Source organism: Oncorhynchus kisutch, linkage group LG23 (assembly GCF_002021735.2).
Source record: "Oncorhynchus kisutch isolate 150728-3 linkage group LG23, Okis_V2, whole genome shotgun sequence".
Lineage (NCBI taxonomy): Eukaryota > Metazoa > Chordata > Actinopteri > Salmoniformes > Salmonidae > Oncorhynchus > Oncorhynchus kisutch.
In genome coordinates this window covers 26153514-26167364 of record NC_034196.2, presented here as the reverse complement: position 1 = coordinate 26167364, position 13851 = coordinate 26153514, and the positions used below count along the sequence as shown (strand labels likewise).

At 45.4% G+C, this 13851-nt stretch overlaps 1 protein-coding gene across 5 annotated transcripts in view; it reads right to left on the bottom strand.

The window, feature by feature from the left end:
* Window positions 1-1423: 1423 nt before the first annotated feature.
* Window positions 1424-13851, bottom strand: part of pik3r1 (phosphoinositide-3-kinase, regulatory subunit 1 (alpha)) — a 50856-nt gene continuing 38428 nt past the window's right edge. For 3 of the 5 annotated variants that reach the window (XM_020458340.2, XM_020458341.2, XM_020458343.2), the window contains 7 exons: window positions 7366-7573; window positions 7071-7251; window positions 6673-6941; window positions 6375-6551; window positions 6173-6247; window positions 5849-6019; window positions 1424-5387 (listed from right to left, as the gene is read on the bottom strand). In XM_020458340.2, coding sequence (XP_020313929.1) covers window positions 5198-5387; window positions 5849-6019; window positions 6173-6247; window positions 6375-6551; window positions 6673-6941; window positions 7071-7251; window positions 7366-7573 — 1271 coding nt within the window. In that variant the 3' untranslated portion in view covers window positions 1424-5197. Of the gene's footprint in view, window positions 5388-5848; window positions 6020-6172; window positions 6248-6374; window positions 6552-6672; window positions 6942-7070; window positions 7252-7365; window positions 7574-9338; window positions 9540-9589; window positions 9936-13851 lie in introns of those variants that run through there. The other 2 variants (XM_020458344.2, XM_020458342.2) reach the window with 2 other exon arrangements.

Genomic DNA, 13851 nt, shown 5'->3' with positions numbered 1-13851 from the left:
TAACATTGATAAGATTCCTTAATCAAAATACAAATTATTTAAAATATTTCAGTATTATGAATTGAGTTTATGATTTACTACTTAAACAAGCTGTGACTAAATGCAGCCATAATCTAGTTTATCTCTGTCATGTTATAAGATAAGCACTACATTTGACTATGGAAACATTTGCTCTATATATTTATTCGTATGTGTGAAAAAGATGCAGTCCGCTGAGGTGTGGCTTGTACTCAGCTCCAGTACAAGTCCAGAGGTTAAGGTCATGTGATCTGTGGTTTTACATTTTCCGTTCCCCATGCTGACGCAAACAGTAAACAGTGGTTGTCAGAGGATACGCTTGATCAACCTCATCTATATCCTACATCTCGTAGCTACATCTGCATTCTGGCACTTTAGTTGAGAGGAAGTTCTAGAAGGTGATCGAATTCTAACAAAAGACATTTTCACATGTTTTAAAACGGAACATTTTGGAATTTCCCATCCTGGTGGTTCTAAATGCAGACTAAGGACACTGTACTGATGGGCAGGAGGGTGGTTAGTGTTTGCAATTCAAGGAACTGCAATGGGAAGAATCCAGTCTATATTTACTTTTGGTCTGCATTGCTGAAATGATATCCCTCTCTCACACTCCCGCTCTCTGCAGATGATCACTCAAGTTTTCTGGGACGGCCATAACCTCCAGTGAACTATGTGCCTTTTGAGCTGGAGCAATGTTACATAACCTAGGACAAAGACTCATTGCTCCTAGCCTTCTGGTACGGCCTGCTGGTACATCACTGGATGTCTTTGTAACACTTAAAAACCTGTTAAAAGACTGTGATAAACTTGTTACACACAATGGTGGATAGCAGCCAATACCTACTGGGTTGCTGCTTAAGATTTTGCTGTGGATGGAACCAGTACTTGGTCAAGGCATTAAATAAGTTAATTAACCACAGCTTGGTTAAGGAACACTGTGCTTACTGTGGTATTGGGCATGACAAAGTAAAATGCTAAAATCAAGTGAAATCTGATAAAAAGACCCATTTCATTTAATACATTAACATCCTGTATCTGCAAGTAGAAATGAACTGGTGAAATGTAGGACGTAAAAGTCCATTCTAGAATTAAGTGATGAGTGGTAAAATAGCTAAAACCACATAGGCCTCTATAAATTCAGTCACAATGTGAATGTTCTCAGAGGGAACAAAGCGTTCAGACGCTCTCGGTTTTCTTATTACTGGTGACATCAATGCTGTGCCATCATGCCATACCCGGAATTTGCATAACCTAAAAAAAAGACACCCAACTGTACACAGAGTTCTGCAACTGAAAAGGAGCCTTCAGTAGTTTTTCCTTTGAAGTCATCTAGTTGTACTTTTCAGCTGGTATGGATCCATAGACGTCACAATATTCTGGTAAAATGAGCAATTTACTTCAAAAATAGTTTCTTAAACACTTTTATTTCATTTTAACAAAGCCTAATACAGGTTTGAAGCAAAACTGGGGAACACTGTTAAATCTCAATCTCAACATTTCTGTCACAGTCACCATGTCAACTGAAGTCATATAGTCATTGAGGGTTAAAAGAAAATAAACCTCAAAACGGTGCAGTTTTTTTTTAAAGAACACAGAGCGTAGAGAAAAACAAGACCAGGGCCACCTGAGATCAAACTACAATTATACAACAAACTTGAAAAGGTATTGTATAGTACAATGGGTATTTATCCCAGAGGTGACATAGTAGCTTGAATCCAAACTGGCTTTGTTTTAACTGGTTCTGTAGTTATTGGCCTTGAGTGAACCAATGTGAGTAAAGCAAAAGAAAAACAGTTAACGACAATTAATCTTATAAAGAGTAGTAGGCCATGAGAAACTGTAATCCATGGTTCAGTTCTATAAACACCCATTAAAAAGCTAACAATCAATGAAAGTGATGAGGCCATGTGAGCATGTTAAACATTTTTTTTTAAAGGCAAAATAACCTGAAATCAATTAAAATCAGCTCAATATTTGGTTTGATATTACTTAAAAGGTAATTTGGCCATTACATTTTTTTGTCTAACATAAAGTTGTAAAATAGTGAACTACTCCTTTAAAATGTGTAAAAAGGAAAATTCTACATTTTGAAATAGCTATTGACTCTTGACCAATCAGAATGACGAACATCCACATTGCAGAGCTTAACAGTGGACATGCTGCTTTCCACTAGATGTTGGAACATTGCTGCAGGGAGTTGCTTCCATTCAGCCACAAGAACATTTGTGAGGTCGGAAACTGATGGGCGATTAGGCCTGGCTCGCAGTTGGCGTTCCAATTCAACCCAAAGGTGTTCAATGGGGTTGAGGTCAGGGCTCTATGCAGGCCAGTCAAGTTCATCCACACCAATCTCAACTAACCATTTCTGTATGGACCTCGATTTGTGCACGGGGGTACTGTCATGCTGAAACAGGAAAGGGCCTTCCCCAAACTTTTGCCACAAAGTTGGAAACACAGAATTGTCTAGAATGTCTTTGTATGCTGTAGCGTTACAATTTGCATTCATTGGAACTGTGGGGCCTAGTCCGAAGCATGAAAAACAGCCCCAGACCATTATTCCTCCACCACCAAACTTTACAGTTGGTACTATGCATTGGGGCAGGTAGCGTTCTCCTGGCATCCATCAATACCAGATTAGCCAGTCGGACTGCCAGATGGTGATGTGTGATTCATCACTCAAAAAAACGCATTTCCATTGCTCCAATATCCAATGGCGGTGAGCTTTACACCACTCCAGCCGACGCTTGGCATTGGGCATGGTGATCTTAGGCTTGTGTGTGGCAGCTCGGCCAAGGAAACCCATTTCATGAAGCTCCCGAAAAACAGTTATTGTGATGACGTTGCTTCCAGAGGCAGTTTGGCACTCGGTAGTGAGTGTTGCAACTTAGAGCAGACGATGTATACGTGGTACGCGCTTCAAAACTCGGCGGTCCCGTTCTGTGAGCTTGTGTGGCCTACCATTTCGCAGATGAGGCATTTTTGCTCATAGACGTTTCCACCTCACAATAACAGCACTTACAGTTGACTGGGGCAGCTCTAGCAGGGAAGAAATTTGACTAACTGACTTGTTGGAAAGGTGGCATGCTGACGGTGCCACGTTGAAAGTCACTGAGCTCTTCAGTAAGGCCATTCTACTGCCCATGTTTGTCTATGGAGATTGCATGGCTGTGTTCTCCATTTAAATTTTATTGACTGGGCTTGGATGGTAAGTCTTTAGCTGATAGTCTAAAGTTGAATATAATATTATATAAATAAAATAAAATCTATTTATCGACATAAATGTTACTATGTTTATCATTCTGGGGACATAACGGAGTTGAAAAGAAATGTATCAAGATTATTTTTGTCATGTTAGGTCATACAATATCTATCACTGTGAATTTCCATTGATACATGTTTACAGTGTAGTAGAGATTAAAATCCTAATTTACAGTCATGGAAATATAAATGTTTGAATAAAGGGGTGAGAAAACTGCAGCAGTGACACTGTTTACTAGAGGGTTGCAGCAAAATGTTGGTACTTCCTCCAAGTAACAGAACCACTATGTATTGGCAGACAAAGTTGTACGATAATAAGCAATCGTTATTCTAAATGTTGATCCACCCCTTTAAACACTCAAAAGATTTTCTGATACAGAAAAAGTACTATAGGGACAAAGCATACGGGAAGATCAAATGTATCCCAATTTATACTTTTAATAACAATTTTCGTCATTTAAAAACACAGATTTGCTTTGATCTCATTGTGAAGGGGAAAGGTTATATAACAAAATAAATCTATACGGTTGTTTCCATGGAGATGGTTGAAAAGTTGAGTACAACATGCACCATTATGACTGCAGTAATCAACTAATATTCCCATTATTCCATGCTAAGAGCGCACATACTTAAGAGTCATAGGCTACCTCTCAAATGGCACCCTAGTCCCTGTATCCTATAAGGAATAGGCTGCCCCTTTGGATGCTATGGGATGCTACCATTGTTTGTTTTTCGACTAAGATCTAGAACATGTGGCTCTGTTAAAAATATTTGTGACTGAAGCAGCTGTCAAATACTCAAAAGGCTCTCAGCCTGAGTAGAATATCAGTTTGAAGCAAAAAAAGTACTAAAAACACTCATTTTATCAGTTGCTGATAAAAATTTGTAATAAAGCATGTTACTATTATTTACTTTCTTAAAAAATATGAAGCAGTTTTTATCTCGGCATTTTGACACAAAATATCTTCTTGGATATTTACATGGGAAAAATACACTTTTTCAAGCAATAAAAACAAGCTTATATTATGGGTTTGCAACAGAATAAAAACAACTTTGCAGAAATAAGGGAGACAGAATTGCATAGCATATTAGGATATAACCGAAAAGGAACTGAGCTTTTTTGGTATGGTAGGTTTTCATCGCTTTGTACTGACATTCTCCTCTGTATATATACATACTTATTTCCATTTGAAGTCCGTTCATATTTTCACTCATCCACAGTAGAGAACAGTTGAGTCTCTGCACTGGTTAGCAAGGGAAAAGTCCGGAATTCTTGCCACCTTGTCATCTCCTTTGCTCCTTTGATTCAACAAGTCCGTAGGAGTCTTTTTCAATAAAACAATTATACTTTGTCAAAAGTGCCATTTTGCTACATTTATCAGTTGATCCACGGTCTGTCACTGAACACTTAAACACACAGGTGTGTTAGACATCCCCAACACCTTTCAGATACTGTGAGTTTTGGTCACAAGGATGCACACACTAACTCTCAAACACTCTCAGACACATACACACAGTAAAAACAAATGGGGAAAAGAGGAGGAACAGTAGAAAAACAAAAATGATGCACTCGAGTTTTATCTGCATTTTGACATTCCAGCTGGTAAAGCTTTGAAAAGAACAAGCACCATTAGGAAAAGGCCTCCAATGTCCTCCACTTAGGGAGAGAGTTCAGCAGTTTCGCCTTGACTCTGTGCTCCCACAATAAGCACGAGAGTAACAAGACTACATTCAGGCTCTCGCCACTGCTCACAGTCGCTGAAATGTTTTCAGGCTTCGTTTTGCGGTTGTCTTTAGTCCTTTCCTCTCTTGTGGATAAAAAGTATGTATGTTAGTAGGCAAGACACATCCTAGCTTTTAAAGTCCTTAAGGACAAAGTCTGAGTAGACGTATCTGTCTGACTGAATGGACGGTAGGGTCCTCACCGCCTCTGCTGTGCATAGACAGGGTGCGCTAGTGTCACATTCAGAGAGTCATTGTGCTGGACCAGTGACGTGTGCTGGTAGTGGAGGACCAGTTCTTTGAGTGAGCTGTACAGGTTGTAAGGCTCAGCGAAGCCAAACCCTGAGGGCGTCTTGTTGATGACACAGTGCTTCACTTCACCTTCCACCCTGGAGAGGAGAGAGAGAAATGTCAAGTCTTGTCCTGTTAGGTCAGGGTTGTACATTTTTGTTACAGCCCAGCACTACGGCACACCTGACTCTACGACTCGACAAACCACCAAGCCCTTGGTCAAGTGAGGTTCTACCCTACACTAAACTAGTCCATGGTTGAGCTGCAATGTCTACACTGAATGCTACACCAGTCTACAGTGTCTGATGTGTGTTTGCAGTGCGAACGTTGATGTATTACTGAACAGTGTAGAAGCAGATAGCTGGAATACAGGTTGAGGTAAACAGAAACTGTGTAAAGCAGCACAGTCCCAACCTTCAAGGGAACACATAACACCTGTACCTAAACGGTCTGTGAACTGTGTTTGCAGTACTTCTTAGGTAAATGATGTCAGTAACCAAAGCAGGTAATGTCAGTTCTGGATGAGGTAGTAGAATGAGTACAAGGTCTTTATACGTACACAACACTGCAGGCGTAGCACCCTGCCTTGCTGCTGTCTCGAACCAGGAATGTTCCGTCCCTCTTCCCCCGGAGGAGGGCCTCAGCCTGCAGCCGGTTGATGTTGCCCAGCTTCCAGGAGCGCTCGTCGTGGTGAGGAAGGTCCTCATCGTCATCCACCATAGAGTATTGACTGGAGAACACAGATGGACGGAGAGAGGGAGTTCGATAATTAAAGTTTGATATTGAATGTACAGCATTTAACAATGGTGCAATGTGATTCCCCTTTGTCAACTTCAGACACCAGGAACATAAAAAGGATGTAAGGCAAGTCTAGAATACTCACTCTTCTGTGTTCTCGTTTCTGATGTCTAGCCACTCGTTGAGCTTCTTCTGCCTGACTCCCTTCTGGGTCAACCACCTGGAACACAAGAACCATGACAACACCGATTAGAGACAGGAAGTAGGGAGACCTTTACAAGATGTTCCCTCACCAGAACAAAGTTATTTGAATTTGAGACTAGGAGGTGGATAGAGATTATACTTACGTGAGGTACTGATCCCTGGTTTTGCGGAGCTGGATGAGGTCGGGTTTGATGCTGTTCATCCGTTTGTCGATCTCTCTGTAGTCAGCAGCCTGCTTCTTTAAGTCCTCCTCCAGACGCCGCTTGCTGTCCACGATCTCACTGATACGAGACTTTAGCTTCTCATAGTTGCCCACGATCCTGAGAAAAACAATAATTCACATAGTTAAGAAACATGAAGAAATTTATCAGTTAAGAAAACGTTACTGTCCAAATTCAACCTTTTTATAATTTTTGGGGGGGTTTAGATCCAAGTCCTTACCTCTGGATCTCCTTGTCATTGCCTTCCCTCCTGAACTTCTCAATGTACTCCTTGCTGTACCGCTCTTGCGTTTGGCACTGCTCCTCGAATATCTTGATGGTTTCATTGAAGGCTTCGATCGCTGTCCTTTTCATTTGGATTTCCTGGGACGTCCTGGTGTACTCCTCGTAGAGTCGGTCATACTCTCGATTCTTCTCCTGGTACTGCTGATGGTACTCATGGAGCTTCTTCCCCACAGCATCAATATTGTCCTCCTTCACCACCTGATCCTGAGGAGGAAAGGAGAAGAAATGGATTGAATCTTCAGATTTATGATGAACTTGCAAAGAACTTTTAGCTAAGATGTATTGTATGAACAGTCCTAGACAAATAAAGTTGATGATTATGCTGATGGTTACCTGCTGGTGTTTGGAGACGGGAAACTGCAGCTTCACGTCTAGCTTGGGATTGTACTGGGCCAGGGACTCGTTACGGTAGTGGTTGATGAGCTCCACCACTGAGTTGAAGGTCAGGGGGTCAGAGAAGCCATATTTCCCATCCCGGTGGAATATCTTTATCAGCTTATTGTTACCCCCTTTTCTGAAGTTGGAAACCAATGGAAAACCAGTTAAAAACTAAAATATCAACAAACACTTGTTATCAAGAATGGTGAGAAGTCTTTAAGAGGAAGGGAATGGGGAAGGGTAGTCTTACCTCAACGTGAGCGTGTAGTCACCGTGCATCTTGGTGGAGGCGTCACGGACCAAGAACGTACCGTCGGCCGTGTCCCTCAGCTTCTCATTGACCTCCTCGCGGGAGATGTCTCCCCAGTACCACTCGGCGTCCTGCAGCGCCATGTTGTTGTTCATACTGTTGTTAGTGAGAGCAGGGGGAGTGGGTTTTGGTGGCTTGGGAGGTAGGGCTGTAGTGGACAAAAGGGGAGAGGTGGCTGCTTAGTACATGAAATAGTGATACAGTTAAAACCTTAGTGCATTAAAAACGATCATAGAGTTATCAGGAGGGATGTCAGAAAATCCTGCGTAGTCAAAGAAAAAAAATATAGATATGTTTTATTGTCACAAACACCGAATAGGTGTATGTGGTGCTTTATAGGGTCAGCCATAGTAGTATGGCGCCCCTGGAGCAAATTAGGGATAAGTGCCTTGCTCAAAGGCACATTGACATATTTTTCACCTTGTCTGCTCGGGTATTCAAATCCAGCGACTTTTCGGTTACTGGCCCAATGCGCTAACCACTAGGCTACCTGCCGCCCATTAGACTATAATGCTTAGCCAGCATATTCCTGGGGGGAGCTGGAAGTGGGTGTTGAAATATCTATTACTCTATAGCTGCGAGATGCAATATTATTCCATTTGCTTTGCAGGTAATTAAATTGGCCCACAAATCTGTAGGGATACACATTCAACTGGACGCATCTTTGCCTCGTGAGCAGGAGACGTGAATCCAATCACACGTCTGCGGCAGTTAGCAGTATCCTCCCCCCATCATCCTCCCCACTACTCTCTCCACTTGAGTGAGAGTGTCAGGGAGAATGGATTTCATTCTGGAAAAAGAAGCCCCTTCCCATCACTATCTCCAGTCTTCGTGTTTGGACCATAAATCACAACGACTGGAAATCAACCCCATCTGTTGACCCCATTATACCATGCACAGATTATCTCTGCCTTTCTGCAGAACGGCCACAAAAAATACAAAATAAATTACACTGCACAATTTCAGACCTAAATGGAGCACATCTGTGCTCCAGCAGCTGAAATACAAACAGCGCTAAACCATTGGAGTATCATCCTGTAAGTCCTATAACTACATATCTACCAATATAACGGTCTGTAGAGACAAAAAAAATAAACAGATCCATTGAGAAAGAAAATCCTTGCGTGGCATTGAGCACATCCAGTCCCTTCTCTTCTAATGGCTTCTTCTCAGCATCAACATTCTCCCTAATGCAGATTGCCATTCTGATTGCATGCTGCAAAGATCTGGTGTCCATTGTCTCTGATGCTGGCCCCTGCATAGCACCCCTTCAAAAATCATTCCATGGAGATGGGCTCATCAAAAAGCCCTAATTTCTGCACTGGATTGGCTAATCACAAGTGGCATTAACCTGCAAGGGCCGGCTGCCTGGCTCAGGTTCCCTATAGCTGCCTCTCTCTCGGAGGTAGGAGTTGGCAGGAGCAGAGCTGAAATGGTAGCAGGCTATTTTTAACCCACTAGTACTGCTGCACTCCCTTTGTTTCCTCTCTCTCTAGCAGCCTGCCTACTGACCTGGACCTCGCAGGCTTTTGTATAGCAGGAGAGACACCGAGTCATGTGTATAATACACATGTTTATAACACATATCCATGAGATGGAATATTATATGTAACAGTACATATAGTACAAATAACAGCAACACCCAACTGGTGGCAGGAGTGCCTAAAGCTACTGATCCCAAAAAGAGGAGCTCAGAGATAAAGCTCGGAGATGACCAGAGGGTATGGAAATGAAAGCAGGTTTTGGGTTGATAGCCAAGGTGACAATTCACATCACACTGCCTTGTGAACTGCTGCTGCTAGCCCCTAGCCTCAGACTAATCTCCTGGTCATACTGAAACCAGTGTCTCAGCATGCAAAGAGACAGACTTGTCATGCAACATCAAACGTGACTGAGCGAGTCAGTTCGCCTACCTGGAAGGTCCATTTCTAAGTAAAATAAAGGTTCGGAATCGGCATCAAACTCAGATCTCAGACACAAGTCCTCCAAATCATCCATGTTTCAGAGATCGCCTTGTTGCACATTTGAATGATAATAGAATATCGTAATACGCCCGGAAAGGTGCCCCGTTCTCTTGTACAAACGTCTTGAAACCCATTTTAAAAAGCCATCATAAAGGGCAGCTTGCCTGCATCCTTGCTCAGTAACGCGTTACATCACTTACCACAGCCAATCACACAGGGGGACTGTCACCGACCACTCCTGCATTTTTCATTTCCTGAGAGCGATGTCGTCATTTTGAAAGCACACTTGCCTTTTTTCTTTTTTGGTTGCCGATGCTATCCCTCAATGTGCACAGCCCATGCAGTGCAGATCACAGTACCTATATAGACTAGAACACGCGCAGGCTAAAATACCCCTATAAGAACCTCCGTACACAGCATCCTTTCCAAACATCTGACTATAGCTGCTGCCAAACCAAACCGTGCAACATCTTCTCTTAGTTGTAGCACAATGTGAGAGAAAAAAACCTGCAGCCTCTCTCTTTCTCTTCCTTGCTTGTTCTGACTCTCAGCCCTCCCCTCTGCCCCTCTCTTGCTGGTTGCTCGCCCCACCTCCCTGCACGCTGTGCACCGGTTTAGTCCTGCCCACTGTTGGCACTGAGACAAAGCCAGCTTGGCTGCTGCATCACGTAGGCACAGTGGTGTAAAGTACTTAAGTAGTACTTTAAAGTATTTTTACTTAAGTCGTTTTTGGGGGCATCTGTACATTACTATTTATATTGGACAACTTTTACACCACTACATTCCTAAAGAAAATAATTTACTTTTTACTCCATACATTTGTACATTTTGAATGCTTAGCAGGACAGAAAAATAGTCAAATTCACACTTATCAAGAGAACATCCCTGGTCATCCCTACTGCCTCTGAGCTGGCGGACTCACTAAACACAAATGCTTTGTTTGTAACTTATGTCTGAGTGTTGGAGTGTGCCCCTGGCTATCTGTAAACATTTTGTACATTTTTTAAATATTTTAAATTGTTAATATAAGGAATTTGAAATGATCTAGATCTTTACTTTTGATAGTTAAGTATATTTTAAACCAAATACTTTTAGACTTTCACTCAAGTAGTATTTTACTGGGTTACTTTCAGTTGAGTCATTTTCTATTAGGCATCTTTACTTTTACTCAAGTATGACAATTGGGTACATTTTCCACCACTGCATAGGCAGGCCAGGCAGAGGAGCTACACTACACGTCCTAAAGCCTGTGCACCGGTCACAGCCTCCCTCCTACTGTCACCTGCATTCCGGAGGCTCCAAAATACACCAGTAATCCTCTAGGAGTGACACTCAGCAAATTCAGGACTTCTCTGCGCGGCTGAGGGACACTAAAATAGCGCCAGTTCTGGGTACTGGTTTAAAACTAGGGGCCAGGAGTGGAACGCTGTCATTGTCATCCCAGGAACAGCTTATGGGGACGAAAAGGATGAGGGAACGACGTCTTTCCAAAGGTAGCTTGGTAATGATGAAATAGGCCACATTGACTGAAAGTCAATATACCTGAAAAAAGCTTATCTGCATGATGAGGACAGCTGAGCTTGGCTTTATCTTTTTAAGGACACGATCTCATTTCAATGATAGCTAGCTACGCACTAAATGAAAGTCATACACATGATTTTATACATATTAAAAACATTTCTTAAGATAGCCTACATTATATAAAGATATAATACATTACTCAACTTAACTTGTGCTACATATGCATAAGCTTCTTTATCTTGAGCTGGGTCGTAAACCAAATTCCATTTGGGGCCACTAAAATTGCCTCTCTGAAACAGTTTGGTCTAAATGGACATTTCTGGAATGTAGTCCCTAGATAAATCAGCATGCCTTTCTGACCACACAGACAGACAGCAAGGTGATATATGGGGTCTGTAAGAACCAACAGCTTCTAAAAGACCAGCAGGGGAGAGAGAGAGAGAAACACACAGAGAGAGAGAGAGAAACACACAGAGAGACACACAGAGAGAGAGAGAGAGAAACACATGGAGAGAGAGAGAGAGAGAGAGAAACACACGGAGAGACACACGGAGAGAGAGAGAGAAACACGGAGAGACACACGGAGAGGGAGAGAAACACACGGAGAGACACACCGAGAGAGAGCGAGCGTGAGACACACCGAGAGAGAGCGAGCGTGAGACACACCGAGAGAGAGCGAGCGTGAGACACACCGAGAGAGAGCGAGCGTGAGACACACCGAGAGAGAGCGAGCGTGAGACACACCGAGAGAGAGCGAGCGTGAGACACACCGAGAGAGAGCGAGCGTGAGACACACCGAGAGAGAGCGAGCGTGAGACACACCGAGAGAGAGCGAGCGTGAGACACACCCGAGAGAGAGCGAGCGTGAGACACACCGAGAGAGAGCGAGCGTGAGACACACCGAGAGAGAGCGAGCGTGAGACACACCGAGAGAGAGCGAGCGTGAGACACACCGAGAGAGAGCGAGCGTGAGACACACCGAGAGAGAGCGAGCGTGAGACACACCGAGAGAGAGCGAGCGTGAGACACACGAGAGAGCGAGGTGAGACACACCGAGAGAGAGCGAGCGTGAGACACACCGAGAGAGAGCGAGCGTGAGACACACCGAGAGAGAGCGAGCGTGAGACACACCGAGAGAGAGCGAGCGTGAGACACACCGAGAGAGAGCGGAGCGTGAGACACACCGAGAGAGAGCGAGCGTGAGACACACCGAGAGAGAGCGAGCGTGAGACACACCGAGAGAGAGCGAGCGTGAGACACACCGAGAGAGAGCGAGCGTGAGACACACCGAGAGAGAGCGAGCGTGAGACACACCGAGAGAGAGCGAGCGTGAGACACACGAGAGAGCGAGCCCCCGAGAGAGAGCGAGCGTGAGACACACCGAGAGAGAGCGAGCGTGAGACACACCGAGAGAGAGCGAGCGTGAGACACACCGAGAGAGAGCGAGCGTGAGACACACCGAGAGAGAGCGAGCGTGAGACACACCGAGAGAGAGCGAGCGGGAGACACAACCGAGAGAGAGCGAGCGCGAGACACACCGAGAGAGAGCGAGCGCGAGACACACCGAGAGAGAGCGAGCGCGAGACACACCGAGAGAGAGCGAGCGCGAGACACACCGAGAGAGAGCGAGCGCGAGACACACCGAGAGAGAGAGCGAGCGCGAGACACACCGAGAGAGAGAGAGCGAGCGTGAGACACACCGAGAGAGAGAGCGAGCGTGAGACACACCGAGAGAGAGCGAGCGTGAGACACACCGAGAGAGAGCGAGCGTGAGACACACCGAGAGAGAGAGCTAGCGTGAAACACACCGAGAGAGAGAGAGCGAGCGTGAGACACACCGAGAGAGAGCGAGCGTGAGACACACCGAGAGAGAGAGCGAGCGTGAGACACACCGAGAGAGAGAGAGCGAGCGTGAGACACACAGAGAGAGAGAGAGCGAGCGTGAGACACACCGAGAGAGAGAGAGCGAGCGTGAGACACACCGAGAGAGAGAGCGAGCGTGAGACACACCGAGAGAGAGAGCGAGCGTGAGACACACCGAGAGAGAGAGCGAGCGTGAGACACACCGAGAGAGAGAGCGAGCGTGAGACACACCGAGAGAGAGAGCGAGCGTGAGACACACAGAGAGAGAGCGAGCGTGAGACACACCGAGAGAGAGAGCGAGCGTGAGACACACCGAGAGAGAGAGCGAGCGTGAGACACACCGAGAGAGAGAGAGCGAGCGTGAGACACACCGAGAGAGAGAGAGCGAGCGTGAGACACACAGAGAGAGAGAGAGCGAGCGTGAGACATACCGAGAGAGAGAGAGTGAGCGTGAGACACACCGAGAGAGAGAGAGCGAGCGTGAGACACACAGAGAGAGAGAGAGCGAGCGTGAGACATACCGAGAGAGAGAGAGTGAGCGTGAGACACACCGAGAGAGAGAGAGAGCGAGCGTGAGACACACCGAGAGAGAGTGAGCGTGAGACACACCGAGAGAGAGCGAGCGTGAGACACACCGAGAGAGAGCGAGCGTGAGACACACCGAGAGAGCACGAGCGAGCGTGAGACACACCGAGAGAGAGAGAGAGAGAGTGCGCAAGTGAGACACACCGAGAGAGAGAGAGCGCGCGCGTGACACACCGAGAGAGCGTGAGACACACCGAGGAGAGAGAGACCGCGAGTGTGAGACACACCGCGAGCGTGAGACACACCGAGAGAGAGAGAGAGAGCGCGAGCGTTAGACACACCGAGAGAGAGAGAGAGAGAGCGCGAGACACACCGAGAGAGAGAGCGAGCGTGAGACACCGAGAGAGAGAGAGCGCGAGCGTGAGACACCGAGAGAGAGACACACCGAGAGCGCGAGCGAGAGACACACCGAGAGCGCGAGCGAGACACAAAGAGCGAGCGAGACACAAAGAGCGAGCGAGACACAAAGAGCGAGCGAGCGAGACAGAAAGAG